General features: G+C 41.0%; 1 protein-coding gene across 1 annotated transcript in view; it reads right to left on the bottom strand.

The window, feature by feature from the left end:
- The window catches only part of grm6a (glutamate receptor, metabotropic 6a), a 74,938-nt gene that overhangs the window by 14,489 nt on the left and 43,230 nt on the right, over positions 1 to 17,219 (bottom strand). Inside the window, exons 5-9 of the mRNA XM_060881256.1 lie at positions 15,967 to 16,121; positions 15,456 to 15,596; positions 12,737 to 12,937; positions 6,358 to 6,497; positions 4,512 to 5,135 (exon numbers count right to left, since the gene is read on the bottom strand). Coding sequence (XP_060737239.1) covers positions 4,512 to 5,135; positions 6,358 to 6,497; positions 12,737 to 12,937; positions 15,456 to 15,596; positions 15,967 to 16,121 — 1,261 coding nt within the window. The remainder of the gene's footprint in view (positions 1 to 4,511; positions 5,136 to 6,357; positions 6,498 to 12,736; positions 12,938 to 15,455; positions 15,597 to 15,966; positions 16,122 to 17,219) is intronic.

Raw genomic sequence — 17,219 nt, 5'->3', positions numbered from 1 at the left:
CCGGTGGAAGAACACTGAGCTGAGCCCGTCCTCCCCACCTGTTCATCGCAGGAACTCGCTGGAGCTTAATCTCGTCTGCTAATGCAAAAAAAAAACTTCCAGAAGTAAGTTTCAGGTCATGGAAGTTGAATGCAGACGCAGACATGAAGACAGATGCTGCTGTCATGAAGCTCAGCAGAATGGCAGCACAATCATTTAGACTCGGTGACACCTCCGCCATCATGAGGCAGGGAGGCAGGGCTAAAAAATATCGCGCTGTCAATCAATCCAGCACCAGGAGGACGGATAAGCTCCTCTCCCCCGCATCTCTCTTCCACTGAGTCATGCACATCCCGTTCACACTAAGCTCACAGCCACAATAGCTTTATTCATATTTCTAGCTGCAAACATGTGCATCAGCACCCTGTAACTTTTTGAGGTGGCACAGAAAGAAGGAAGACGCGTGGGTTTGTCCTCTGTCTCAGCGTATTAGTCACAAGCCAGCAGCTTGAACTGAATAGGAATTTGCTGTGGATGCGTATCAGTGAGCTGGTCTGTGTAAGATTGAGCACTCAAACTGATGAGATGGGCAGACAGGAGCATGCCAGCATGCCAGTCTGTGTCTCTCAGAATCCTATTCAGAAATAATGCAGCGTCTATGAAGACGATGAAGATCTGCGTCAGGTGATTTTAGTTTTCTACAGAGCCTCAGATTACTGTTTTTAACTGTATGAAGCGAATTTACTCACGACTACTTATTCATTTTTTCCCTTAGAGCGCTGTACTGAGGAAAAAATCAAGGGCTTGGATACTAATGCAGGTTTTAATCATAGAAATAATCGCAAAATTTGGGATAGGTAAATGTATCAGGACAGTCAGAAAATTAGGAGGAGCAAAAGTATTGGGACAAGTATTGAAACAGGTGCGAAACACGTTCACATCAAGTCCGGTGACTGAGAACAAGGGATTGCTGGTGGTTGCTGGTAGATGGTGTCTGTGCCGGCCAGGTTTGTCATTCGCGGTGAAACGGAGCCCGTGACGATACTTGACAAAAACGATATCTTGTAGGTAGCAATATCTTAAAAAATAAGACGTGCTAAACAGACCAGAGAGAGCAAATAAAAATGAGAAATCTATGACAAATTTCTGTGAAAATGAAAACTCTCCCTTTAACTATTCTCTGGACAGATGAGCTGCCTTGAGCTAAATTTTTTTTACCCGCATCCTAGGATCTGCCGTAGATCCTTCTGAGCTCGGTCAGATTTAGAAAGCTAAAAGGATGAAACTACGGTTGTTCTCAGGTCGGTCCTCTGAAATATTTTCGTCGGCTCCGCATCTGGATCGTGGTGTGCTAGGTGATGACCCTTGCCCTTGTTATACAGAACCTACAGTCAAGCCAGTATCAATCCCGTGTGGTTACATGGACATGAGGAATGAAGATCTCCTACAGAAAGTAGGTCTGGACTCATTGGCACAGCCTGGTTTAAGGAGGACATGTTTAAGCCAGCATATATCTTAATAATATCATTAAAATTTGATGGTGATGGTCTTGATCTACTGTAATGTTTTCTCTGTGAAGTCACTGGCGCTTGATCATTTATCATCAGTCGCACAAAATCTTTTAGCCGCCAGATCTGTTTGTATGCATCACATCAGCTGTGTCTGTTACCCAGAATCCTACTGCCAAATAACACATTTTTATCACAGAACACACCTGAGCTGTTATTTTGCTGCCACTACTGAGCCCTTTCATCACACATACCTTGATTCTGTTCCCAGTTACAGTTTCACTACAAACACACACAGTCCTTAGTTGTTTGTAAAGTATTGCTCCTCGTTGATCACTGTAACTACTCTGAGTTTGACCGTTGCCTATTCGAGCCCATTTCCTGGTCATCTGACCTATCATCTGACAACTATCTGTCTATCTGTCTGTCTATCTATCTATCTATCTATCTATCTATCTATCTATCTATCTATCTATCTGTCTGTCTGTCTGTCTGTCTGTCTGTCTGTCTCTCCCTTTCCCCATTTATCTATCTACTGTATCTATCTATCTATCTATCTATCTATCTATCTATCTATCTATCTATCTATCTATCTATCTATCTATATGTCTGTCTGTCTCTGTCTGTCTGTCTGTCTGTCTGTCTACCTTGTCTCTCCCTTTCCCCATTTCTCTATCTATCTATCTATCTATCTATCTATCTATCTATCTATCTATCTATCTATCTATCTATCTATCTGTCTGTCTGTCTGTCTGTCTGTCTGTCTATCTATCTACCCTGTCTCTCTGTCCCCATTTGTCTGTCTGTCTGTCTGTCTGTCTGTCTGTTTTTCTGTCTGTCTATTTACCCTGTCTCTCCCTTTCCCCATTTCTCTCTGTCTGTCTGTCTGTCTGTCTGTCTGTCTGTCTGTCTGTCTGTCTATCTATCTACCCTGTCTCTCTTTCCCCATTTGTCTGTCTGTCTGTCTGTCTGTTTGTCTGTCTGTCTGTCTATTTACCCTGTCTCTCCCTTTCCCCATTTCTCTCTGTCTGTCTGTCTGTCTGTCTGTCTGTCTGTCTATCTATCTACCCTGTCTCTCTTTCCCCATTTGTCTGTCTGTCTGTCTGTCTGTCTGTTTGTCTGTCTGTCTATCTACCCTGTCTCTCCCTTTCCCCATTTGTCTGTCTGTCTGTCTGTCTGTCTGTCTGTCTGTCTGTCTGTCTGTCTCTCTGTCTATCTACCCTGTCTTTCCCTTTCCCCATTTGTCTCTCTGTCTGTCTGTCTGTCTATTCACTTGATTCCATTGGCCCTCTGTGCATTTGTGTTCATCTTATATCCTCACAAGCGCTCCTGGAGAAGAGAGCATATGGAGACTCACCATATGTTTTATTATTTTTACGGAGCTTTTACCGAGTACACAGTAAGGCGTCTCACTCCTCCTGTGTCCCACAGCGTTCCCCTGACACTCATGTTACACGTGTGGTGTGGAAACTAACGATGCCGTCAGCAGTTAAAACACACAAAGGTTACTTTACTTCCTGAATAAGTGCGGGGTCTCAGGGTTCAGTACCGCACTGCACTTCCTGGTTTGCATGACAGCTTTCACATTACCAATTTATCATGAAGCCCATGCTCTGGTTCTGACTAAACTTAGTGTACAGCATTCATACATGATCATGTTCTAGGTTTCTGTCTCACATCCATTTCAAGAAACAGATACACTTCCATTTCAGTCCACGAGTCAATCTGAATAACGTAAACGAATGATGGACTTTTAACAGCGGTGATGATGCGGATCGCGTCGCTTCAATTAGAGCACATTAAAAAAAACACATGTAATCCAAAGAACGCAATCTCTCTGCCTGATTAAATAGCCTATTATCATGAAAGCCTCGATTTATGTTCTATGTCACAATGTCATAATTCATTGCATCATCTCCAGTGAAGCTATTTTACTGTGCAGTCTTCAGTCCCAGGAGCTCAGGATCGAAACAAAGACCCTGGAGCTGTAAAGTGCAACCGCTGTGCCACACCATTCATTAGTGTGCTGTTAAATAAATTTACGATGCAGGGATTTGGTCACAGCCACAAATGACACACATGACACAAATATCAGCATTGTGTTTTATTCACTGTTAACTGAACACCAGGGTTTTATTACACCTGGTAGGACTGGAGTGAGATTTACTGTATGTCATACACTCACTCACTCATTTTCTACCACTTATCCGAACTACCTCGGGTCACGGGGCGTCATCGGGCATGAAGGCAGGATACACCCTGGACGGAGTACCAACCCATCGCAGGGCACACACACACTCATTCACTCACGCAATCACACACTACGGACAATTTTCCAGAGATGCCAATCAACCTACCATGCATGTCTTTGGACCGGGGGAGGAAACCGGAGTATCCGGAGGAAACCCCCGAGACACGGGGAGAACATGCAAACACACACAAGACGGAGGCGGGAATCGAACCCCCAACCCTGGAGGTGTGAGGTGAACGTGCTAACCACTAAGCCACCGTGCCCCCCTGATATCAACATTCCCTGAGAAAAATTTGTGTGGAAAATAAAGATTTTTTAAAAATTTTCTTTGACTATATCGTACTAGTAGGTAGGTAAAAATGGAAACCCTACAAATTCTTAAAGTCCTGAGTGTTTACTTTCGTACAAGCTTCATATTAACCACCACAGAGAAGTGAGACATAACAAAGACATCAAATACTGAACAGAGACACAACAAATGATGTGTAATATGATTTGCAATAAAAACCAGATGCCAAACATAAGCATTTTCACTGATATCTGATTAATGATCAGATTTGTCTCATCATTAATCATGAAATTAAAGCTTTACGTCTGATATATGTGGCAAATAAACTTCTGAGAAGAAATCAACGTGTTTAAAACTCTCCTCTGTAGGACAGGAGACCTGAAAAGCACTTCTGGAAGTACCAACTATAAGATGCCAACCCTACACCTTCAGGATTTATTCTTGGTGTTTTCTTTCCTGAGATCAGCGGTCGGATTTGTCTCACCTGGAATGAGACGAGGATGAAGGTAATGACAAGCTGCGATGTCGGGCTGATGAACTTCGGCGGCGTCACTGACTTCTTGCCCTGTTCAAAGATGCGGTAGATGCGATTGGTTTTGGTCAGCATGGCCGAGTAGGTGATGCACATCCCAAGGCCGAGCAGGAGCCTACGTAAAGCGCACACCGCTGTGTTCGGCTCGGCGATCATCAGAAAGGTGATGAGGTAGATCAGGAAAATGCCTGTGAGCAGCACGTAGCTCAGCTCGCGTCCTGAAGCCCGCACGATGGGTGTGTCATTAAAGCGAACGAAGATGATCACAACGGACAGAGTGGCAGCGATGCCCAGGATGGCCAGGAACATGGGTACGACCGCCCAGGGCGAGTGCCAGTCCAGCTTAATGATGGGTGTGGGTACGCAGAAGGTGTGGTTCACCGTGGGCCTCATATCGAACGGACACATTTCGCACGCTAACTCGCCCACCTGGTACTGGTAGCCGTCGCAGAGCTCACAGTGCCAGCAGCATGGTACACCTTTCACCATCTTCTTCCTCTCGCCTGGCTGACACGGAAAGCTGCACACGGACGGAGGGATATAATGCTCTCCTCCCGACCACTGCATCTCCTCCACCTGAGAATTAACATATAATCATTTTTAATTAATATTTAATTCAAATTCAAATTCACTCACTCACTCATTCACTCATTTTGTACCGCTTATCTGAACTACCTCGGGTCACGGGGAGCCTGTGCCTATCTCAGGCGTCATCGGGCATCAAGGCAGGATACACCCTGGACGGAGTGCCAACCCATCGCGGGGCACACACACACTCTCATTCAGTCACACACTCACACACTACGGACAATTTTCCAGAGATGCCAATCAACCTACCATGCATGTCTTTGGACCGGGGGAGGAAACCGGAGTACCCGGAGGAAACCCCCGAGGCACGGGGAGAACATGCAAACTCCACACACACAAGGCGGAGGCGGGAATCAAACCCCCAACCCTGGAGGTGTGAGGCGAACGTGCTAACCACTAAGCCACCGTGCCCCCTGTTGTAAATATTAGTCATTCTAAATTGTTAAATCTCTCCTTTTCAAGGACAGGGCAACTCCACCGAGCTCCGTTTACCAAAACACAAACATGTGGACTACAAACATGGCTGCCCTGGACTTCACTTCCCATAACACAAGAACTCAAGGACTAAAACATTACATAGCTGAGCCCAGCAGTGGCAGCTGGATAGTCCTGGGATTTAAACTCACAACCTTCTAATCAGAATTTTAGCCAGAGAGCTGCCACTTGCCCCGGTCAATGAATTTTATTTTGTTTGGTGGTATTTATCACATCCTTCCTTTTTCTGACTATCATGTTTAATCTTGCGCTCGCATCAATCTCAGTCGTGTAATCCTGTACCAACATGATTAACACTCTGTTTGCCTTTTCTGATTTGAATACTGTTAACTTAATGAATTATAGCATGATTCGAACGGTCTTAATGTCATAAATTATCACACACACTACGTATGAATTATAAAGTATAATTCTAGACTCCTCTCAACATTTCCCCTTGTCACGACTGCCTGTGGCTCATTAATTATAGGTCTGGCTGTGGATTTATTTCTTTTTTTCATGCTGCGGTACCTCATACAGTGTGTATGTGTGATGCATTGTAATGCTCTGACCTCCTGATCAGACCCGCATACATAAAGACACAGAAATAGGATGCGTAAGATGATCCTTTCTAGATAATTCAGGATAGATAGGGTTATGTTTTTGGAGTTGAAGGTGGAGCAGAGTCATTTCAAAACTATTATTGTTATTACTATAAAACAGGAAGTTGACCCACGTTAATTCGGAGGTGGTTCGTCCACTGGCCGATGACTTTGTATCCTGGGCTGCTTGTGTTGCTGAACTGATACTGAAAGATGTCGTAGCGGCCCGGAGCGTCGCCGTTCTCGTTGAAAAGGACGCTGGTCCCGGCGCTGCCTGCAACACAACAGCAAAAGAAAAAAAAAAACAATTCAAAAGATCATTCATATTTCATGTCCTTTCTACAGATAAACTGCTAAGTGTCATATCCTCAGAAACAAGAGTCCCTGAGAAAAACATGTTGCAGCGACATCTGCGACAAAAGCAATTTTAGATAAAAACAAAGAATACGAAATAGAAAAAACATCCATCTCAGCGTTATCTAATAAAGCGCGTGTTTTATACTTTATAGTTTGACATTTCAAAACAGTGAGCTTGTGCTTATGAAGTCCTGTTATTTTCACTCTGTTGTCTGACATTTCGTAATAAACAATCAACAAATAACTCGTGTTTATCAAGTCAACATTTTCATTAAAAAGGAAGCAAGATAATAATTTAGGAAAGCAAAACAGATGAATCTAATAGATTTGCAAGCGGACATCCCCCCTCCCACTCCCCCCTTAATAAAGCCTCGGCCGCCTGAGCTCCGTCTGAATACATTGGATTATGTAAGGAATAAAATGCATTTGACTTCTCCTGCGTTTGCTAAACATCACGCTGAACAACAACGTTCTGGCTCAAGCACGTGGTCCAAATGTTGCATCGTATCAAACTTCCACTCGACTGCTCTGTACGAGATATGTTCCACCAATGTTTTTTAACCATGCTAACTTAAAGCGATATGCTATTTAAACAAGATTGATGGCACCTCTCTCAGGCTCTATCCTACACTGTGTCACGGTCTATCTCAGTCTATGCCGATCAGTCTATCACACAAGGCTTGGAGGAGGAAACCAGAGTAACCAAAGCACAGGGATAACAAGCAAACCTGCAGCCTCAGAGGTGTGAGGCAAACATGCTAACCACTACTCCAACCACCTCGTCTGAACCGCTGTAAGAAAATAATCCGCAAGACGATGTGATGTGATGTGGTGCTGTTATCAGAATGAAGATTCTAATCACACCGGGTTTGATGTGTTCTAGACTTTTTATGCTTTTACATTCTACAAATGATTCAAATTTGTATTCATTAACCCAAAACGTGTCAGAAATAAATCAACACTTTCTGCCCAATCAGATTCGAGAGTTTGATATAATTAGGTTTTAACTCTCTGAGTTCTCCATTTATTCCAAACAACGCTTCAAACTTTTATAGCTAGGTTTAACGTTCTTCGTTCTCTCACTGTTCTGAATTTAAAATGTCCAAAACAATGTCAAAATCCTAGCTTGTCCTGTTACCAGGGAAACAGCAAACCTCTCCATCTTGAGTCAGAAATGAATCAACAGCTTCTGACCAATCGGATTGAGTCTTTTGAGTCTCTGTCTGGATGCAGAGATTTGTATGAATCATTATTTTTTCATATGTATGAATTTTTATGAATAAATATTTTATTTCATCCTTTTACTGTTACATTTAATGTACTAAAGAAGTAAAGAAGATAGAAGTAAAGAAGATGCTATAGTAGCTAGAAAAATTCGTCTGCAAACCTCTCTTTTATTTCTGTCAAAATTGAATCATCACCTTCTAACCAATCGGATTGGAGAGTTTGATATAATTCAGGTTTTAGTCCCGCCTCAGTTCAGGTGCTGCACTTTCTATAACAACACAAACACAATTTTTTATTCTCCAGTACTTGACCTTTAAAATAGACCTCCAGAACCACACAATTAACTGCCTCCTCTGCAAACACGATTCCCCACAAATCCACAAGTTCACACTCCTCCATCGCAGTCGCATTAAGACGCGTTAAATGTGAGGGAGTCCCTTCTATTTCCTTTCTCTCCAACTCCACTGAGCTTTCCGTCTTCTCTCACTTCTTTCTCGCACACCAGCTGCTTTATGTGGAGGATCCATTCATGCATACTTTAACCTGATAAATGTTGCATACACAGTACACAGTCTATTCTGGGCTGACTACATGTAAAAATAAATAAATAAATAAATAAATAAATAAATAAACAGGGGGGCACAGTGGCTTAGTGGTTAGCACGTTCGCCTCACACCTCCAGGGTCGGGATTCGATTCCCGCCTCCACCTTGTGTGTGTGGAGTTTGCATGTTCTCCCCGTGCCTCGGGGGTTTCCTCCGGGTACTCCGGTTTCCTCCCCCGGTCCAAAGACATGCATGGTAGGTTGATTGGCATCTCTGGGAAATTGTCCGTAGTGTGTGATTGTGTGAGTGAATGAGTGTGTGTGTGTGTGCCCTGTGATGGGTTGGCACTCCGTCCAGGGTGTATCCTGCCTTGATGCCCGATGACGTCTGAGATAGGCACAGGCTCCCCGTGACCCGAGGTAGTTCGGATAAGCGGTAGAAGATGAATGAATGAATAAACAAACAAACAAATAAATAAATAAATAAAAAACACAACTTTGCAGGAAAGCAGGATTAGCATGAAGATTTTTGCTTTTTTCACTATGTTGATTGACCCGAACTGACGATCGACTCATTCACATCAGTCATTCTGTGATAATTTGACAGGGAAGATTTGTCGTGCCCGATCGTCTTGCTAAGCAGCTTCAGTCACCGCTGAAAGAACAGCAGTTTCCTTTAAGCCTCATTTGAAGTCTTAGGATAAAAATAGGGACTCCTTATGGGGTTTTTTCCCTTCTTCTGAAATAATGCATGCTGCTCGTTTGGATGCTCAAGGCTTTCAGTCGCAAGAGATCGAGGAGAGCGAGTTTCCTTTTTCCTACGGTCAAAAAACCTTAATGGACAATTCCTTTAGAAATCCAGGGCCGAGTGTGGCTGGAGAAATAACATTTTATAAATGCTAGGGGGGTCTGAGACGAGTCTGACAAAATTAGGGAGGGAAAAAGAAGAAGAAAAGAAAAGAGAGAAAGAAAGAAAAAGATGCTGTGGTAATGGAGTGCAGAGCTTCAACAGCCGAAATAAGCAGTGTAAGTCACTCAGGTAAAACTGTACTGCAGGGCAGAGCAGCGCTTATGAAAGTCTACACTATACACAACACAACACAGCACAACACAACCCGGTTGACCTACAGCCGAGCCAACACTGTGATCTTCTGAGAAATAGTGTTAATTTCGTCAGACGAGACGAGACGAAATATGTTCGTCAACAACCTTTTTTTTTCATGACTAAGACGAGACGATGACGAGACTGCACCGCTGTCCAAAAACGCTGACTAAGACTAAATTAACATGCATTATTGTTGACGAAAAAAGACGAGACGAAAATGTTTTGTATAAAATAAAAACTAAGATAAAATCTCTCTTCATTTTCGTCTACAATTGTCTCTGCTTTTTTATCAGCTGTTACGCCTTTAAAATATTCAGAACGAGTTCGCGGCTTCGCGCTGTTTAGTGTGTGCGTAGAAAGAATTCGTCCACACACCGCTGGTCTAGGCGGCTTTTTGTGTTAAATTATATTTCCTGTCGCTGCACAGGCTCTTTTATTGTACATGACAGCTTATGTCCCGATGACCGGTCTTTGCATTGCGATTAAAAGCAGCATCAATAAAGTAAAAAATGTGATGTGCGGTCAAGTTCGAGTGAAACATATGTGAAACACTTTTTTTACTGAAATGTTTATCAGTAATAATCTCAGTAATAATGTGTTATTTTAAAAAAAGACTAAAATTTTTGACTAAAACTAGACTAAAATTAAAAGACTTTTAGTCGACTAAAACTTGACTAAGATACCTTGAGTTTTCTTTTGACTAAAACTAGACTGAAATGACGAGACGTTTAGTCGACTAAAACTAAGACTAACAAGAAAATATATGTGAATGACTAAATATGACTAAAACTAACAAGGACATTTGGCACAAGACTAAGACTATGACTAAATTAATACTACTGAGAAGGTAGTGCTGCTGTCTACAGACACGAGATTTAATAAGAGACCATTTTTACCAGTACGCCGGCGTTCCTTTCTGCCGACAGAATGGAAATTGAATTATCAAACATTTTTGATAAGTATAAACAAATGAGTGATTTTCTAGCTGTAAGTCTGATCTAAAACGATCCAGGACTCTGGTGGCTTTCAGTGTGAGACGTGTGTTTTTCCCTCTGTTGATAACCTTACACTGAATTTTAGTAGTTGAAGATAAACACTTGGGCAACTCAGAGAGCAGAAATGGGTTTGATCACTATCTTTACTTTGAAGATAGAAACATTTGTGTGAGAAAAAAAGATTCTTTGGAAGGTTTCTTTGAATATATTTTGTCCTAGTAGGTAGGTAAAAACAGTTTCTACAACTTCTTATAGTCCTGAGCTTCATATTAACCACCACTGTTGGGTTAGGCATGACAAAGACGTTCAATACTGAACACAACACAAACAGGAGGAATTTCCATTTTTTTGGCAAAGAAAACTGAATTTTAGTGGTTGAAGATACATCTTTGTATCTTCGTTGCTTTTTAGACAAATAAGCACTTGGAGCATCTCCAGAAAGAAGAAAAGGGTTCGATATCAACATTTACTTTGAAGATAGAAACATTTGTCCGTTTTTGGCTTATTTGGAACTTTTTTTATGATTTATTGCAACAAGCAGTCTACGAAAAGACAGAAACACTAAAAAAACACTAAAAAATTTTAGAGTGTCTACTTTCATATGAGCTTCTTATTAACGATCACTGTGGACTGAGACATGACAAAGACGTTCGATACCGAACATGGACACGACAAAAACAGGAGGAAACTTCATTTTTGGCTTCTGGTATAACAGTTTGTGGTTAGTGAGATTGAGCAGATAATCTCTGCACAATTTAAACACCATTCGTTCATTTCTCCTCAGTATCCTGGTCAGGGTTACTGTGGATTTTCTTCCAGGAAAACCGGGACTCACAGACGCGTAGACAGTAACCCGAGCTCGTGATCGAACCAGGAAGCTGCTCATTGCACCACAGTGCCACTTTCCATATAGACCAGGGCGTCTCAAACACACTTACAAACTTTATAACCACTTTCTTCAACTAAGGACGTATCTATATGTGAAAATGATACATTAAAGTCTATTAAAATGAACTGTTCATGGACTTGTTTATAACTGAAACACATTAGGACCAAGATTTTCCACATTATTTATAGTTCTGCTTGATTACAGTCCATTCTATTTTCCTGTTCAGTCAAATCAGCAGATGAGGACTAAATAATAAATATAATAACTTTAAAAAATAGATAAATCACAGGCGCCCTGGTTATGCTTCTGACAATCTTTGATATACAACAAAAACATATCAATTTTTTTCTTCTGCTTTATTTAGTTTCTAGCTCATGATGTCTAGCAGATCATCAGTAGACTCATCTCCGGTTCGATAACAATTTTTGACACATTTATTTTTGACTATTTCTGACACATTCGGTGACACGATGTTACAAGAAGTTCGGCTCGTCGATGGTTTGTAGTGCGTTCGAAGTGTGGAAGAAATTCACTGTTTATGGATGAAACTTCATTTTCAAATCTGTCTTGCCTTGCTGATTTGATCTCTCTTTTTCTTTTGTTTGTTTGGCTCAAGAAACACACCGTTGTGCTGATTTTCTGAGCTTGAGCGCAAAAGAGTGCAGGGATTTTTAAGAAAACTGTTTTCAGTGAGTGCATTTTGTGTCATAACATTTAAAAATAATGACAGGTTGTGCAGTTTCACAGTTCATTATCCTTACTAACTGTGTGAAGAGCTTTTGAAAGTAAAAACTAAAAAAAAAAGATGATCAGGGAAAAGAAAAAATAACCGTAAATGCTAGAATGAGTTATTTCTTTAAAAAAATCTATTACTCAAAAAAAATAAAAAATACAGGTTCTTTTATCTCAAATGTGATTCTGCCTCATTAGCATTTCAATAATGTAAGTGAAGCTGTGTGTGCGTGTAATTGTGTGCGTGTGTGCTTGTGCATGTAGGTATGCTTGTGGGTATGAATAAATGTGTGTGTATATGTGCATGTGCATGTAAGTGTGCTTGGGTGTGTGTGTGCGCATGCGTGGGGATGCAATTATTTCCATGGATTTCAGAACAGCGTAACAGATATTGTGTCATTGGGTAGGCGTGGCCTATTTGATAATCTAACCCTAACCCTAACCTTAACCCTAAACGTAGTTTTTGGTTGTTTATTTAAAATAAATCTACCTGTATGACTGTTTTGTCCTTCGTAGTATGCTCTTTTTTTTGAAAGAGGGCGTTTTTCCAAGACCTCCGGAAACACGCCCACTTTAGGTGGTGATAACGAAACCCCTGGAATTTAGTGAATGCCTGCATTGTGTGTGTGTGTGTGTGTTGGCCTGAAATCCTGAGCTGGACTCACCATTAAAGTTGACAGAGCGGATGTAACTGAGCAGTAAACGTCCCTCTACAGGGTCCATCTTAGCACAGAGTCCAGTTGCCCCCGGACACAGGTCCTGGTGCATGTTGTGTAAAGCGTGTGCCATGGCGTAAACAGCATCGATCACAAACTGCACCTTCCCCTCCTGCTCGTACAGCGAGTCGCGACTGATCCGTTCCTTACCTGAGGGAAGCAGAGAGAGCCAAAAACGGGATGGAGGTATAAATTAAGAGCGACAATCAAAAAGGTGAGACGCAAACGAATAATCATCCGAGAGAATTACAGGCCGTCGAAGTCACTGTCACGCTGTCACAGTCTACACTCGGAGACAAAACTATTCCTTCCATCCTGTCTCATGCTCTGAACCATCACAGAGGCTCAGCAATGAAGCTGTTTTATGTAAGGATTTGTTTTGGATAATTAAAAATAAATCAGCCCCAATATGCCAAAAAAATGTCACATTTATTCGTGGAAAGTTGACAGAACAAACAAAAGTTTGAAAAAAAAAAAAAGAAAGAAAAAATCCAAAGTAAGTCTTTTGTTGTCTGTGGATTCTCTATCTTTTAGCAACTCATAAATGAGACAACTGCAGGAAGGAAAATGACTGTGAGAGACAGTAAAGCAGTACCTCCAGGATTTTACTGAGTTTTGTGTGATTTTGACTTTGAGTTCATTTCTGTGATCACGAAAACATGAAATCCTTCTCGGCTGCTGAGGTTTGATAAGCTTTCTTCCGATGGTTGATAGCTCTAGCGCTTTAATGAGTTTATACTTACAGTAGTACTAAAATGTAAAAGCTTATTAGAGATCGATTTAAATTTGATACAACAATTTCCCCCGAACCAACAGGATTTTAATGAACACCACATTTCTTGTGTAAATGCACCAGAGTATGATTTTATGAATAAATCTGTTCATTTGGTTTAATAAACAAGCCTCAGCCTCTAGAATAGGAGCACCTCTAAAGACATCACATTCTGACATGAAAATTGAGATAAATACAACACAGCCACCTGGAGTCCAATCTCCAGTCTAATCCACAAAATGTGACAGGAGATAAACACGATACTGTACAACACATCAGTCATCAGAGGAGCGACCCCAGCTGATTAAACAGGTGGTGTCAGGTAGAGGTTTATTTTCCTCTCTGCTGGATTACAGTCCCGCAGCCACAGAGGTGCTTTATGATCAAGACTATAAAATCTTCAGCGGATTCAATGCAACTGAACAGAAACATTTCCTAAAGTTATTTAGTTATTTAGGACCAAATCGGCCGTATTGATGATGCTCCTGGGGTAATTATTTCCACTGATGCACTATATACAGTATAAGACCGTGCTCTAGGGTGAGACCCATAAAAAGAGATGATGATGTTTCATGCATAAATGGCATGCAAGGTGTTTGGTAAACTTGGAGCCAAGTATACTATATCTGCAAATGACTCAGCAAAAGATCCTGATAACTATACACTATATCTGCAAATGACTCAGCAAACGATCCTGATAACTATACACTATACATGTATCTGCACGTGACTCAGCAAAAGATCCTGATAACTATACACTATATCTGTAAATGACTCAGCAAAAGATCCTGATAACTATACACTATATCTGCACATTGCTAAGCAAAATATCCTGACAACTATACACTATATCTGCAAATGATTAAGCAAAAGATCCTGATAACAATACACTATACATGTATTTGCACATGACTCAGCAAAAGATCCTGATAACTATACACTATATCTGCACATGACTCAGCAAAAGATCCTGATAACTATACACTATATCTGCACATGACTCAGCAAAAGATCCTGATAACTATACACTATATCTGCACATGACTAAGCAAAATATCCTGATAACTATACACTATATCTGCAAATGACACAGCAAAAGATCCTGATAACTATACACTACAGTATATCTGCACATGACTCAGCAAAAGATCCTGATAACTATACACTACAGTATATCTGCACATGACTAAGCAAAAGATCCTGATAACTATACACTATATCTGCACATGACTCAGCAAAATATCCTGATAAGTCAGTGTTTTTCTGGAGAAAGTCTGAACCGACGAAGCGGGACATGCGTAATTCAGGCTTTTGTGATTCAGGAAAGGAGTTTATGTGATTTAAACATAAGACATTACAAAACTCATGGGAGGGTCTTACGTAATTTGGGGGAGGGGCTACCATAATTCTGGTTGGGATTTATGTGATTTAGGGGTGGGGCCTGTGTCATTTGGGGAGGGACTTATGTAATTCAGGGGTGTGCTTAAAGAATTAAGGGGCAGAACTTGACTAATTCAGGGGCTGATCTTATGTTACTCAGAGGAGGGCATTATGTAATTCAGGGCAGGGCTTACATAATTCAGGGGAGGGGCTTACATAATTTAGGGCGGGTCTTCGGACATTATTTTGAGTCCTATTTTCATATTTCCAGCAGCAGTAGCTGTATTTGTCTACTCAAATATATGAAATCACATCACGTATCAAAGTATTGTGAACTGTTTCACTTTCACAATTTACATACATTTCACAATTTACATACACTTTCACAACATTTACATTGTTTTTGAAGGATCTTTACGTAATACACAGTTTCACACCTGTAGCGTTCTCTTAGCCTCCACAAAATAAAGATTTAATTAAAATGCTTTAAACAAAGAAAGAAACAGTTGGTTTTACCTGTGCATTTCTTCTTCCCTGGGTCGAGCTTGATGCCCGGCCGTGTGAGCTTGCACTTGAAGTCATCCTCCCAGAACTCAGCAAACCAGATATTTCTGCGATTGTTCTCCAGAGAGCGGGACATGAAGTACTGATCGAACCCTGACAATAAAACATACCCAGAGAAACAGCGCTGCCTGAAACCGAGGCTGAAACTGAGCGGTTTAACAGGTTAGCAAACAAGATCCAGAAGGCAGAAATGGCTCGGATTAGACATGATACTCATCCTCATTTTATCGTGAGTTTTCTTTATGATTTATGTGCAGTTCAGCATGATGCTGTAGTTAGGCTAGTTAGCATGTTTTATGACATGTTTTCTGCTAGATGTTAACACATCTTTAATGAGAATATTTACTCTATCTGAATGGTAAGAATTGTTGTTGTTTACTTTTCTCCAACTATGACTGTGCTAGTATTGTTTCTATGGAAACACCATCTATGTGGAGCCATAGTGGAACATCTATGTCTTTACCTTCCACAGAGGCTCTTTTGGGCAGGATGGTGACGGCTCCCTCGGCCACGTCCTCGTTGTCCAGGATGGGTGCGCTCTTTGCTCCCCAGCTGTCTGAGCCCACAAACTTAAAGTGGCCTGTCAGGTTTGCCCGTTTAGCTGCTTCTAGTATCTGCCTACACCAAAGAGAGCAAGAAATCAATAAACAGAACTAGAGGATAAAGGCATTTATCAGCATCTTCATTATAAAGTTGAATTTTTGAACGGTCTCTTGCTTTTAATTTCCATTGCATTAAAGGCAAAAAAAAATAGAGAAACAACGTTGCATTAACTGCAAATGAATTTATTGTTGTTGTTGCTAATTTATGCATATTTTTTAGTCAGGTTTGAAAAATCAGTTGAGGCAGATAGAATTCATTTAAACAAACGATAACTAAACGTATACATTTACTTTAATGGTGAAGTTCATGGTGTGTTAATTTCTATCATTGCAGTAAAGGATGCAGTGAATAAACAGTGTTTTACCTTCACTCAATATGAAGAAACCTAGTAAAGGTTTGGTCTTCTTTGATATAAATATCTGGGTAAATTATATGAATTTCTTATAATTCATTCATTCATTCATTCATTCATTCATTCAATTTAGCACATCCTGCACACTTAATGCTGGGTTTTTAATAGGTAGGAGAAAACCAGAGAAATGGAAATTATTTAATCCCAAAATGGATTATTTACAGAATTTACAGGATTGAACTTGAAGCCATGAAGTTTTTATATTAAAAATACAGAAAAATCCATACCCCTTAGAAACTGATACAAGGACAGCCATTACAGAGCCAGTCCAGTGGGCCACATCACTAGGTCCTGCCTCATTAATGAGTGCCATATCGACTCCAGCAGAACAACTAGCTGAACTGTGATGCAGCCACAAGCGCTTGTTAACAAATCAGCTACTGGCCTTCTGACTCCCTCTGAATCGGCCGCTAATTATATCTGATTTGAATTCTGTTCCAGTAGCAGAGTGAGTGCCGGTTCTCACCATGTCAACACGCAGCGCTTGTTTAGTGGTGCAAGCTTTAATGAGTGTGAGACTTCAGCACACACGTCTGTCCATGCCGACGTCGTGGAAAGGCTGTCAGCAGCATGTCACACTGGCTAAAGTCTTCATCAGCAAACACTGGCATGCACAGGGCTGCATATGAAGAGCTTTCACTGATTCAAATTAATGCACCTTGCTCAATATTTACAACAAAGTGACACTGATTCAATACATT

The sequence above is a fragment of the Tachysurus vachellii genome, chromosome 11 (genome assembly GCF_030014155.1).
Source record: "Tachysurus vachellii isolate PV-2020 chromosome 11, HZAU_Pvac_v1, whole genome shotgun sequence".
Lineage (NCBI taxonomy): Eukaryota > Metazoa > Chordata > Actinopteri > Siluriformes > Bagridae > Tachysurus > Tachysurus vachellii.
Note: the sequence above shows the minus strand (reverse complement) of the source record. Positions and strands in the feature narration are given on the sequence as shown.